The 13856-nt window shown below is 41.5% G+C and overlaps 1 protein-coding gene across 2 annotated transcripts in view; it reads right to left on the reverse strand.

The window, feature by feature from the left end:
• parn (poly(A)-specific ribonuclease (deadenylation nuclease)) overlaps positions 1 to 13856 on the reverse strand; it is a 131712-nt gene that overhangs the window by 84923 nt on the left and 32933 nt on the right. For both annotated transcript variants that reach the window (XM_043711927.2, XM_087997700.1), the window contains exon 11: positions 4978 to 5058. In XM_043711927.2, coding sequence (XP_043567862.2) covers positions 4978 to 5058 — 81 coding nt within the window. The remainder of the gene's footprint in view (positions 1 to 4977; positions 5059 to 13856) is intronic.

Below are 13856 nucleotides of genomic sequence, written 5' to 3' on the forward strand. Positions count from 1 at the left end.
CAAGTTTCTTGATATCCACAAACAAGAAGACTAAAATCGAAGAAGTTTAAGATTTCAACTGAGCAAGCAAGCCTTTTCAGGAATTTCAGATTTCCACTAGCCATTTCATGAAAAACCAAATCTCCTCACTTGCCTCTTGATCTGATCATATTTTAGCCACCCAATCCAGATTTTGAAAAAAGGATTTTCCCTACATTCATCAACTGTTTATTGTGCCAAACAAAAACTGAGAATCCCACTGCACCCCTCCCCCCACCCCCACCAAAGACAAGACACTGAAGGACAAGCTTCAATTTAGCCAACTTTCTTAGTAGCAACCCACTTAAACTGTTACATTCGGAGTGCTTTCACACTGCACTTCTCAACAAATGGAAATGGAAACTGTGAAACTCAGAGGAAGTTTCATTGATAGTCAATCTTTGGAATCACACTAAGAAAAATAAATTAATGAAGAAATATTCAGAAGAATTCAGCTTTACAAAAAAATATCCAATAGTGGGTTCAGAAGAGATTTACCAGGATGTTGCCAAGTATGGAAGTTTGGAGTTAGAAGGAAAAGCTGGATAGGCTGAGACTTTTTTTTTTAAATTGGAGCATGGGAGATTGAAGGGCAACCTGTTAAAAGTTTATAAAATAATAAGGCATAGATAGAGTTAATGGTAGTTGTCTTTTCCCTACAATAGTTGGGGCGGGGGTGGGTATCAAAACGGGGGGACACATTTTTAAAGTGAAAGGAGGGAGAGATTTAAAAAAGACGTGAGACAAATTTTACTTTCTACAGAGGGTAGTTCGCATATGGAACGAACTTCCTGAGAAAGTGATGGATGCGGATACAATGCAACATTGAAAAGACATTTGGATAAATACATAAATAGGAGGTTGGGAGGAATATGGGCCAGGAGCAGGCAGGTAGGACTCGTTTGGTTTGAGATTATGTTCAGCATTGTCTGGTTGGACCGAAGTATCTGTTTCCATGCTGTATGATTCTATGACCAGCTTCTGGTTTCAACAATACTCAATATTAAAACAATTGTTCGTGGAACTTTATTGTTTTATATAATTGTGCAAGCAAAAAAAGTGGCCCAAATAAGCCAGCGATCTTAAAAAAAAAAAAGATTGGAACATCAGCCAAAACCAATTACCTTGACTTCTTTTCCTGGGAGAAATGGCATTAAAAGTTTGAAGTTTGCCACCAAGAAATACTGGGAATTTAAGCTGGTCAATGTAAAATTAGACAGTTCAAATACAATAGAAAATATCAAAAATACTCAGCACCAACAGACACTCTAAACTGTCTTTTTTTTTGGGAGTACACAGATATTTGTCTAAGTGTATGACACCTTTAAATTTTTCTCCCAAGCTGTGCATATGGTAACTTAGAAGAGACCAATTTACACACAAACTTTTGGTTTGCTGTGTTGCTGCACAGCTCCAAAGGAACACAGCTGATGAGGTAAGGCGGTATCTATGATGATAGAAATAGTTATGGTTTCAGATTTAGGATCTGTCATCAAGTAAATCATGACTGCCTCTTGTTTCGACAAAAGTTGCCTGACTGCTCAACGTTTCATATAGTTGCCTGATTTTCAAATTCACTCTTAGGATGTGGGCATCACAGGCTGAGTCAGCATCTATTGCCTGTCCATAGTTCCTTTGAGAAGGTGGTGGTGAGCTGTCTTCTTGAACTGCTACAATCCATGTGTTGTAGGTAGACCCACAATGCCATTACAGAGGGAATTCCAGTATTTTGACCTAGTGACACTGAAGGGAGGGCGATACTTTCCTGATTGGAAATATGAGTGTTTTGGAGGGGATCTTTTATAAATGTTTTCAGTGCATCTTGAATGTAGTACAATGCTGCCACAGAGTGTTGGTGTTAGACAGAATGGATCATTGTGGATGTGGTCCAATCAAAAAGGACTGTTTTGACCTGGATGGTGTCACACTTGAGCATTACTAGAGTGCACAGGCACTCATGCAACAAGTGGAGAGTATTCCATCACACTCCTTACTTGTGCCTTGCAGATGGACAGGCTTTGAGTAAGTCAGGAGTTAACTGTGTTTATATCACTAGTTCAGTGGAGTTTCTGATCAATGGCAACCTCCAGAATGTTGATATTGGGCTAACTCAGTGACGGTAAAGCCATTGAATGTGAAGAGGCAATGGTTAGTCACTTGTTGGAGACGGTCATTGCACGGCAATTGTATGGCACAAATATTACTTGCCACTTCTCAGCTGAAGCCTGGATAATGTCTACATTTGGACATGACCGCTTCCAAATCTGAAGAGTTGCGAATGGTGTTGAACATTATTCACTATGATCTGCACATTTCCACCATATGATGGAGAGAGGGTCATCGATTAAACAGCTTCAGGTAGTTGCATCTAGAACACTACCTTGAAGAACTCCTGCAGAGAAGTCCTGGAGCAGAGATAACTAACTTCCAACAACCATGTTCCTATGTGCCAGGTCCAACTCCAACCAGTGAAGAGCTTTTCCTCCAGTTCCAACTGGCACCAGTTTTACAAGGGCTTCTCGACGCCATACCCCGTCAAATGCAACTTTGTCAAGGGGAGTCATTATTGCCTCATCTTTTGAATTCAGCTATTTTGCACAGAGACTGTAATGAGACCAGGAGCTGAGTGGCCCTGGCAGAACCCAAACTGGGCAGTGAGCAGGTTATTGTTGAACAGGTGCTGCTTGATAAATCTCTTAATTAGACCTCCCACCACCACTGACCAAGAGTAATAAAATAGAAAGTAAATTAATTAGTCAGGTTGGATTTATGCCACTTTTTGGGAACAGGACACACCTGATAGTACAAGACTGGAGTGTTGTTGAAAGGGGAGAGACAAATTGTCAAAGCTTTTCATCTTGCACTCATTGGGGCAGAATGGCAATACCAAATTTCAGAAGGAACAACAAATTACATAGTGAATGACAAGGATGTGCTGATTGATTGGCAAATGAATTCTTATTATTGAAACACAAGATCGTAAGAAAGGATCCCACAAGATGGAATTAGTTAAGGTGGATAAAAGGAGGTTATTTCCTCTTCTGGGGTGGCGAGAACTAGGACACAGAATTCAAGAATTAGAGGTCTCTCTTTGGAAACAGATGAGCAGAATTTTTCCCTAAGATCATTGATCTGTGGAATTCTCTTCCCAAGACAACAATAGGTATTGGACACCATGTTTCCAGTTCAGAATTGTGTACATTTTTGACAAAGAGACTGGAGGGTTGGGTTGGGGCAGTCCAGATCAAGTCTGCTTTACAATTCAATGGCTGAAAGGCTGAATAGTCTAATTCCTCTCCTAAGTCCTATACTCCTATTAAGTAGCATTCTGATCCCTTTTACCAGAAAGTAAACTATCAAATGAATTCCTTGTGTGCCATAAATCTATCTTTCCTGTTGCCAAGACAATTTTCTTTTTTGAAATATACATAAAGAATACTATGCTAAAACCTGTCTACCATTTCTGTAACTAACAGAACACTTTCCCACATGACAAAACAAACTTAAAGCAAAATTATTGAGTGAGTATAGATGTCAGGCATCTATGTTAGGTCAGGTGAATTGGCCATGCTAAATTGCCCGTAAGGGGTAAAGGTAGGGGTATGGGCGGGGCGGTGTGGACTTGTTGGGCCGAAGGGCCTGTTTCCACACTGTAAGTAATCTAATCTAATCTAAATCAAGACTAATCTAATTTTGCAACTCATTTCACTGGAATAAAACTATAGATTTATCTGATATTTGACTATAACTTTGGAATGACTTCTTGCTCTGTTACTAAAAGCTATGTGAAAACAGCTGCCAAGTTTCTGAAAAGGGCCTGTTAATATAAAATCATAATTTCAACTCACTTGTTTTTAAACCACAAAGTATGTCCGTTTTGTAGCCAAAATATTATGCAAAATGGATAGAACTTAGCTTCAAATCAGATACAGTTAATGCTGCTAACTGCAGAGGTGGGATTAGAAGTGCAATAACTAAACCACTCAACAGGGCTCTTGTGCTCTAAAGCATTTTTGGAAGCAGAACTAGATTTGTCCTTTCATTGTTTTTAATCAAAAGGTGCTTAAATTGGATATTCCCCCAAAGCATCACAAAGAATGGATAAATTCAAAGTTTGTGAGAAGATTTGTAGCTCGGGTGCTCGTTGCTGTGGTTCTGTTCGAGCTGGAAGGTTTTTTTGCCAACATTTCGTCCCCTGTCTAGGTGACATCCTCAGTGCTTGGGAGCCTCCTGTGAAGCGCTTCTGTGGTTTTTCCTCCGGCACTTATAGTGGCCTGTCCCTGCCGCTTCCGGTTGTCAGTTTCAACTGTCCGCTGTAGTGGCCGGTATATTGGGTCCAGGTCCATGTGTTTGTTGATGGAGTTTGTGGATGAGTGCCATGCTTCTAGGAATTCCCTGGCTGTTCTTTGTTTCGCTTGCCCTATAATGGTAGTGTTGTCCCAGTCAAATTCATGTTGCTTGTCGTCTGCGTGTGTGGCTACTAGGGATAGCTGGTCGTGTCGTTTCGTGGCGAGTTGATGTTCGTGGATGCGGATCGTTAGCTGTCTTCCTGTTTGTCCTATATAGTGTTTTATGCAGTCCTTGCATGGGATTTTGTACACTACGTTAGTTTTGCTCATGCTGGGTATCGGGTCCTTCGTTTTGGTGAGCTGAAACTGACAACCGGAAGCGGCAGGGACAGGCCACTATAAATGCCGGAGGAAACACCACAGAAGCGCTTCACAGGAGGCTCCCAAGCACTGAGGATGTCACCTAGACAGGGGACGAAACGTTTGCAACAAAAACTTCCAGCTCGGTGAACAGAACCATAGCAATGGATAAATGTTTCCCAATTTTCAAAATGTAAAGCTGTGGTCCCTTATAAAAAAAAACATATCATTTACCTTTACTGACCTAGTCCAATGTGCCAGATTCTGCATGAACATAAGGAAAAGACTAGACTATACTGTGCATCGTTACCTGTTCTTTGGCTCGTTTTTGCTCTTCTCTCCTTCTGCGTTCATCATCATCCAACTTACTGATTACAATATACCTCTCTTTCTGAAATACAAGTGTATAAACAGACCAATATTGTTATATTAATATGATCCACATAATGTCAATCTTTAAATACCACCTACTAACTTAAAAGTCAGAATTTTAGTTAGAGGAAAAAGAAAACCAAAATCAGTAAGAGGGCGAGCTGGGACACTTCAAAATGACGAAAGTCGCCTGATCTTAGAAGTTGCCAAACTCAACTGAAATGTTCAAGGAAATGTCTAACTAACATGCTGAAACTGTCCATGAGATTCTGGAAATTGAAAAGTAATAATTCAAACATTAAAATTCATCTTATTGAATACACGGTTCACAACAAGATCTTCAAAATGTATCCAGAATGAGACTTCCCTACTCCAGGTATTGCTAAATTAAGGATTAGATCTCAGTCATTATATAATGGGGAGGATTGAGTACCCTACCCCAAAAATCAAAGGATATCGGGGATTTTTGACAAGGGACAATCAAAACTCTTAAAAATGGACTGTTACCACTGTGGACCCACAGTCCATACTCACCAAAACCCTTTCTTGATGAATCATGATTAAAAACCTCAGCACTCCTTCACTAGTGATTGTTAATTTCTCTAAATTCCTCTTCCTTTAACCTCCTGATTTATAGGTATTACTGGGATGTTTGTTGCATCCTCTTTACTGAAGACAGGAGGAAAATACTTATTTATCATATCGGTCATTTCTTTATTATTTGCTATTAACTCTGCACTGTTGATGTCAAGAGCAGTGATCTCCAACTTTTTAAGAATAAGATAATTTTCAAATACAAGTGCAGTGAACTATCTACACCTCAGAAAACCTAGAATCACCAGCTTATTTTTAGTGCCACCTAAATCTAAAACCAAGTATATATATTCATTTTGTCCACTGCTCACCAAGTCTCAAGAATGTCACCAGTGACTGCACATTATTTTCTGATGCCTTGAAATCTAGGCTGTACTTTGACACGGTTAGTTGCACACAGCCCCACCATATGGGTATCTGTGCTACTTGGAGTGCACTTCTTGGACTGGATTATCTTCATTTGGGAAAACGCAGTCTCTCAGACACATGGAGTCAAAGCAAACTTTCACTTTAAAAGCATGATTATAAAAATACCAGTACTATCCCCAAAAATGAAAACACGCTGTTCCTTGATTGGCTTGCAGCTCATCATAGTTTAGCACCATAATTATCGCCATATCCATTCCACTGTATTACAAAATTAAACCCCTAATGGAATTCAGCAACGTCTACTTAAAAGTTGTGGATTAAGACAATTTGTTTTGTCACATCTAATTCTGAAAACCACCTTCTGAATTCCTCCAACTTCCTCAGGTATGCACAGAAGTTTGAGGTGGAAGCATTTTTCTGACTTTTTTTCCCTTCTCAGGAAGTTTTGTCATTTATTTTGAATTGGGAGGATCAGCGAACTAGTTGCAAATTAAATGCATTTACAGCACTGATCATATATGTGTCAACTATCCTTTTCTTGCAGTTCACTGTTCAGCTTATTGAGTTTTGACTTCATGTGTGCAAGAAGCTGAATTTAAGTAACCACACACTGTCAGAGAGTTCACTGCACACTTCATTCCTTGATTTGAGAGAAATAGTAAACTTCAATATCAGATCTAAACTTTTTCAGGACCTTTTCTTGACCAAGACACCTCACATCAGAATATGGGACTAATTCAATGTACACAGTGCTTGAGGTGGTTCAGTCAAGATTTAAAATTAATGGTGTTGAAGGGTGCTTGCTCAAATTAAGTTACTCTAATGCTAGCTGGTGGATTATACGCTGGTAATTGAGGGGAAAAAAAAGCAGGCAAATCTGTCACATCTTCCTGAAATGATCCTGACAGCATTTGCGCCAAGCATGGCCAGTGCACCATCAGTTGTGTTGAACTCAGTTTCTTGACTGGAACGTTTTTCTTAAGAACGTAGCTTTTGAATTTATGATAGATATCAAGAACCTACTCATCAAGAACCTAGCTATCTTGGTCTCCAACACATTCAGTGACTTGGCATCCACAGCCCCCTGTGACAATCACTGCCACAGAGTAACTACCCTCTGGCTAAAGAGATAGGGTCCTCCTCATCTCAATTCTAAAGGGTTGTCCCTTCACCCAGAGGCTGTGGCCAAGATCCTCTCTCTCCCACTAGTGGAAACATCTTCACCACATCCACTCTTTCCAGGCCTCTCAAATATTCTGTAAGTTTCAATCAGATTCCCTCCTCGTCCTTCTAAACCCCACCAAGTACAGACCCAGAGTCCGGAACAGCTCCTCATATGACAAACCCTTTATGCCTACGATCATTCTTGTAAACCTCCTCCAAAACTGCTCTCAATATTCCAAATGCAGTCTGACCAGAGACTTACACAGACTAAGCAGTAAGTCACTGCTCTAGCCCTCTTGAAATGAATGCTAGCATTGCACTTGCCTTCCTATACTCCAAGAGAACCTGCATGTTAACCTTAAGAGAATCCTGAACTAGGGTTCCCAAGCCCCTTTGTGCATTAGATTTCCAAAGACTATTTTCTAAACGGAGAAACTATTTTTCCGACTAAAATGAATAACCTCTCACTTTCCCACATAGTATTCCATCTGCCACTTCTTTGCCCACATTGCTAACATCCAAGTACTCCTTCAATCTCCCCACTTCCTCACACAATGTTCCTCCACTTACTTTTGGGTCATCTCTAAAACATAGAAACTGGGGCAGTTTCACTTAGTCCTTTTCATTCGTGTATCATGAGAATAGTTGTGGCCCCAACACAGACCTCTGCAGACCTCGAATAGATACCAGCTGCCAACTTGATAAAGGTCTCTTCATCCCTGTTCTCTACCTTCTGCCAATCAACCAATCCTGTATTCATGCCAGTACATTGCCCCAACACCATCTTATTTAGTAGTCTCCTGTTCGACACCTTGTCAAAAGGACTTCTGGAAATCCAAATATATCTCTCCTTTGTCTAACTTGCTCATTACCTCCTCAAAAGAATCCTAACAGATTTGTCAGGCTTGACCTCCCCTTAATGAAGCTATGCTGACTCCACCCTATTTTATCATGTACTTGCAAATACTTCACAATCTCATCCTTAATAAACAGACTGTAAAACCTTACCAACAACTGAGGTGAGGCAACTGGCCTATAGTTTCCTTTTTCTGACTCCCTCCCTTCTTAAATAGAGGTGGTATATTAGCCATTTCCTGTCCTCTGCAAACATTCCTGACTCCCAATAATTCCTGAAAAATTACAGCCAATGCGTCCACAACCTCCTCAGCAACTCCTTCAGAACACTGTGGGGTGTAGTCCATCCGGTCCAGGTGATTTATCCCCCTTCAGCTTCCTTCATCATCTTGTGATGGCCACTACGTTAATGCCTGCTCATGGATTAAGTTCCGGTATGTTGCTAGTGTCTTCCATGGTGAAAATTGATTCAAAGTAGCTATTCAGTTCCGACACCATTTCTTTGTTCCCCACTGCTGTTTTGCCAGTCTTCCAAAGTCCGATCTTGCCTCTCTTACCTTTCAGATATCTAAACAAAATCTTGCAATCTCCTTTTATATTCCTAGCTAGCTTACCCTATTTTATCTTCGTTCTTCCCCCTGCCTTATTTTTAGTTATCCTTCGCTGGTTTCTCAAAAGCTTTTTAATCCTCTGGCTTCCCACTAACATTGTCACATTGTATGCTTTTGATGTTACTTTTATGCTGTCCCCAACTTCCCTAGTCAGCCATGATTGCCTCATCCTCCCTTTAGAAAAGTTTCTTCTTCCTCAGGATGAATTTCTGCTGTGTGCTGAATTGCTGCTTCACCACTTTAGCTCTCAGGCTTCCCTTCCAATCAACTCTGACCAATTCCTTTCTCCTCATGTCTTTGTAGTAATCTTTACTCAATTCTAATACTGTTACATGTAATTCAATCTTCTCCCTCTCAAAAAGCAGGGTAAATTCTACCTTATTACCGTCACTGCCCTCTTGGGGCTCCTTCATCTTCAGCCTGATCAAAATTGCTTTTCAAGTTTGCCTCATTACACATCACTACATCCAGAATTGCTTGTTCCCGATTGGACCCTACCAAACGTTGCTCCAGAGAAAAAAAATACATTTCCTAGATATTCTACAAATTCCTTTTCTTCAGATCTGCTACCAACCGGATTCCCCCATCCATCTGTATATTGAAGACCCCCATGATTAATGTAATAATGCCTTTTTTACATGGTTTTCCTATTTCTTATCTTCCCCATATCTTGACTACTGCTAAGAGACCTGTACACAACTCCCATCATGGTCTTTTTTTCCCCTTTGCAGTTTCTCAACTTTACCCATATAGATTCTACACCTTCCGACTCTTTAGCTTTTCTTTCATTTCTTACTAAGAAGGTAACGTGTCTTCTCTGTCCGCCTTTTTGACAGGATATCCTTGGCTATCTAGTTCCCAGCCCTAATCACCTTCAAGTCTCATCTCGGTGATGCCCATGACATTATATCCTTCAATTTCAATTTGCACTGAGCTCATTTACCTAGTTTTGCGTACTGTGTGCACACCTTCAGTCCTGCATTGATTGCTCCTCTTATCTGCTGTGTCCGAGGTTATATTCCTGAACCTTTCCATACACTGACCTGTTGCCTGCCCTGGATCCTCATCCCTTATTTTTTCTTTGAAAAGAAGGGCAAAAGGCTAAGATTTTTAGTTATTACACTCAAAATCCACACACACAAAAAAAAAAATCAGTCGTGTAGATGAGTTAATTGGACTGCAGTAAGAAACGGTCAAAAGTTCTTCAATTCCTGCTGTAGTTACTGAAAGACATCTTTGGACAGAAATTCAACACATGGTGCTTCCACAGTAGCACAAGTGATGCGTTCTGGATTGCCATTATTACTATTTCTTGGTTCTGGAGTTTTAGGAATAAAGAATCAGTGACCACAGTCATTACCTCTTCAATTACTTTGGCATCTGGAAACATGTGTTTTGCCAGATGACGAAAAAAACAAGACAAAGTTTTTATTTCAAACGTTTCGTCCCCTGTCTAGGTGACATCCTCAGTGCTTGGGAGCCTCCTGTGAAGCGCTTCTGTGCTGTTTTCTCCGGTATTTATAGTGGCTTGTCCCTGCCGCTTCCGGTTGTCAGTTTCAGCTGTCCGCTGTAGCGGCCGGTATATTGGGTCCAGGTCTATGTGTTTGTTGATGGAGTTTGTGGATGAGTGCCAAGCTTCGAGGATTTCCCTGGCTGTTCTTTGTTTCACTTGCCCTATAATGGTAGTGTTGTCCCAGTCAAATTCATGTTGCTTGTCGTCGGAGTGTGTGGCTACAAAAGATAGCTGGTCGTGTCGTTTCGTGGCGAGTTGATGTTCGTGGATGCGGATCGTTAGCTGTCTTCCTGTTTGTCCTATATAGTGTTTTGTGCAGTCCTTGCATGGGATTTTGTACACTACATTAGTTTTGCTCATGCTGGGTATCGGGTCCTTCGTTCTGGTGAGTTGTTGTCTGAGAGTGGCTGTTGGTTTGTGTGCTGTTATGAGTCCTAGTGGTCGCAGTAGTCTGGCTGTCATTTCAGAGATGTTCTTGATGTATGGTAGTGTGGCTAGTCCTTTGGGTTGCGGCATGTCCTCGTTCCGTTGTCTTTCCCTTAGGCATCTGTTGATGAAATTGCGAGGATATCCGTTTTTTGCGAGTACCTTGTATAGGTGTTCTTCTTCCTCTTTTTGCAGTTCTGGTGTGCTGCAGTGTGTTGTGGCCCTTTTGAATAGTGTCTTGATGCAACTTCGTTTGTGTGTATTGGGGTGGTTGCTTTCATAGTTCAGGCCTTGGTCTGTGTGTGTGGCTTTCCTGTGTACCTTAGTGGTGAATTCTCTGTTTGGTGTTCTCTGTACCCTCACGTCTAGGAATGGGAGTTGGGTGTCCTTTTCTTCCTCTCTCGTGAATCGGATTCCTGTGAGTGTGGAGTTGATGATCGGGTGTGTATTCTCTATTTCCGTGTTTTTAATGATTACAAAGGTGTCATCAACGTAGCTGACCCAGAGTTTCGGTTGAATTTGTGGTAAGACTGTTTGTTCTAACCTTTGCATTACTGCTTCTGCTGAGTCCCGAGATCGGTGAGCCCATGGGTGTTCCGTTGATTTGTTCGTATATCTGGTTGTTGAATGTGAAGTGTGTTGTAAGGCACAAGTCCAGTAGTTTAAGTATGCCGTCTTTGTTGATGGGTTCAATGTCCTGTTATCTGTTATGTCTGTTCAGCAGGTTGGCTATTGTTTCTCTGGCTAGGGCTTTGTCAATAGACATGAACAGTGCCGTTACATCGAATGAGACCATGGTTTCTTCCTTGTCTATGTGTATATTTCTGATGATGTCCAAGAATTCCTGTGTTGATTGTATAGAGTGTCTGGATCCGCTGATCAAGTGTTTCAGTTTCTGCTGTAGTTCTTTAGCCAGTTTGTGTGATGGTGTCCCTGGTAGTGATACTATGGGCCGGAGTGGGATGTCTGGTTTGTGCACTTTAGGTAGTCCATAGAATCTGGGGGTGTTGTTGCTTTCAGGTTTCATTCTCTGTAGGTCAAACCTGGTTATCTGTCTGTTTTTTTTTTGTAGGTTCCTCAGTGTGTTGTTTATCCTATTGGTGAGCTGTGGGGTGGGGTCAAACTCCTTCTTTTGGTAGGTGTTGGTATCTGCAAGTAGTTGTTGTGCTTTTTGGATGTACTCTGCTTTGTCCAGGATGACCGTCATTCTGCTTTTGTCTGCTGGTAGTATGATTATGTTCTTATCGTTTCTTAGTGATTTTAGTGCTTCCCTCTCCTTGGTGTTGAGGTTATGTGTTTGTCTTTTCCTTGTTATCAGAGGTATGATACTTTGTCTCACTGTTTGTTGTGTCTCTTCTGTCAGTCCATTGTTCCTGAGTGTGCATTCTAGTGCTGCTAGGAAGTCTGCTGTCTTGGCGTCCCTGTGGTTGTAGTTGAGTCCCTTGGCCAGTATTGTTCTTTCCGTGTCTGTGAGCGGTCAGTGGGAGAGGTTTTTAACCCAGGTGTGTGTTGTGGTGTCCTCTTTGTTGTGTGTTAGTTTGGCCATTTTTTCTTTTAGTGCCGTTTTTTTGCAGTGTGTGGTCCTGTTCTGTCCTATGGTGACAGCCTGTTCTATGGTCCGGGTCCATTCCTGATTTGTGGTTTTTGAAATTAACGACTTTTGGCGCGCAATTTCTTGTCTGTATCTGTGAAGTCTGTTGTGAGCATCTGTAATCATTACCTGGATCATCCTGAGTCCGTTCTGTCTGGCTGTCTCTGGCTTGTGGATTGTTGACTGGTGGTCTGTATCTGACACTTGGTGGCAGGATTCGATTCTTTTGGCATTCATGCAGGAACCGGAGTTGTTCGTATATGGCGCTTAGCGCAGGATTCCCATTTCCTGGCTTGTCGTAGCGTCTCTCGCCCGTAGGTGTTCAAAGTTTGTGAGAAGATTTGTAGCTCGGGTGCTCGTTGCTGTGGTTCTGTTCGCCGAGCTGGAAGTTTTTGTTGCAAACGTTTCGTCCCCTGTCATCCTCAGTGCTTGGGAGCCTCCTGTGAAGCGCTTCTGTGGTGTTTCCTCCAGCATTTATAGTGGCCTGTCCCTGCCGCTTCTGGTTGTCAGTTTCAGCTGTCCGCTATAAATGCCGGAGGAAACACCACAGAAGCGCTTCACAGGAGGCTCCCAAGCACTGAGGATGTCACTTAGACAGGGGACGAAACGTCTGCAACAAAAACTTCCAGCTCGGCGAACCGAACCACAGCAACGAGCATCCGAGCTACAAATCTTCTCACAAACTTTGAAAACAAGACAAAGTTTCAGGTTAGGCCTCATCATCATTTACTACTGGTTTTGAAAAAGTGACTGAGCGTTCAAAGCAGCCTTGTCGACTTTTTGTCTGAAGCATGTAGTCAAAGAAAAATCATCTTTGAATCATTCAGTATTGTTGTATGGTGTCATTCCAAATTCACCTTACTTCCTGACAGACGAGACAAATATTTGTTTTTACGGTTATGAACAGAAATGTAAATTTTCCCATCCTGTGTGGCAGTTGTACATTGTGTCATTTTAGATGTCCAGGTTCAACATTCATCATTATTGCTTCATCTTGTAAATTGTGGCATCACTCTGCTGCTGGTCACTTCATGTAGGCCTCAACCTACTTTTCTGGATCATTCAAAATTGCTGACTGCTTTCAAGTATGGAGGCATTGGGAGCTCACTTCTATGGTTGTGAGTTGTTTCCAGGGTCCCTGGTCAGTTTGTGTTGTTCAGACATGAGCTACACTGTGCAGTAGCGTTCCACATGCTTTTTCTTCATCCTGCACTGACCTAAGAAAAACTGCAGGTTTATAGACAACAGGCTAGCAGAGTTGCTTTTGCAGGAAGTCTGCATGGACATGATGGGCTGAATAGTCTGTGTCTAGTACTGTAATACACTGACTTTGCATATCAGTTTCTAAAATGCTTTCTTTTGCATAGCCCTACAAAACTTACTTGACCCTGCAAAGATAGTTTATCTGGACCAAACAAACATGCTACAACAAGCTGACAACGTTTGTTAGAGTATGCACTTTCCTCTAGTTGCACAGCTTCCAGAAGTTGAATATTATGTAGTAGCATGACAATTGATGAGTGTATGCAGGTGGATGGAGAGACTGAATTTCAGAGACTGCAACTCCAACCAATTGATTCCTTTCTACATGTTGGAGACCGGAGGTCTAGAGGACAATCCTTCACTTTATTTCATTTTAATACGTGTACACTCATGCAATGTTTTATATTCCTAGCTCACTTCCTCTTGTGCTC

The sequence above is a fragment of the Chiloscyllium plagiosum genome, unplaced genomic scaffold, assembly GCF_037043375.1.
Source record: "Chiloscyllium plagiosum isolate Xiang-an unplaced genomic scaffold, Cpla_swu_hap1 HiC_scaffold_20, whole genome shotgun sequence".
In the NCBI taxonomy this organism is placed as follows: domain Eukaryota; kingdom Metazoa; phylum Chordata; class Chondrichthyes; order Orectolobiformes; family Hemiscylliidae; genus Chiloscyllium; species Chiloscyllium plagiosum.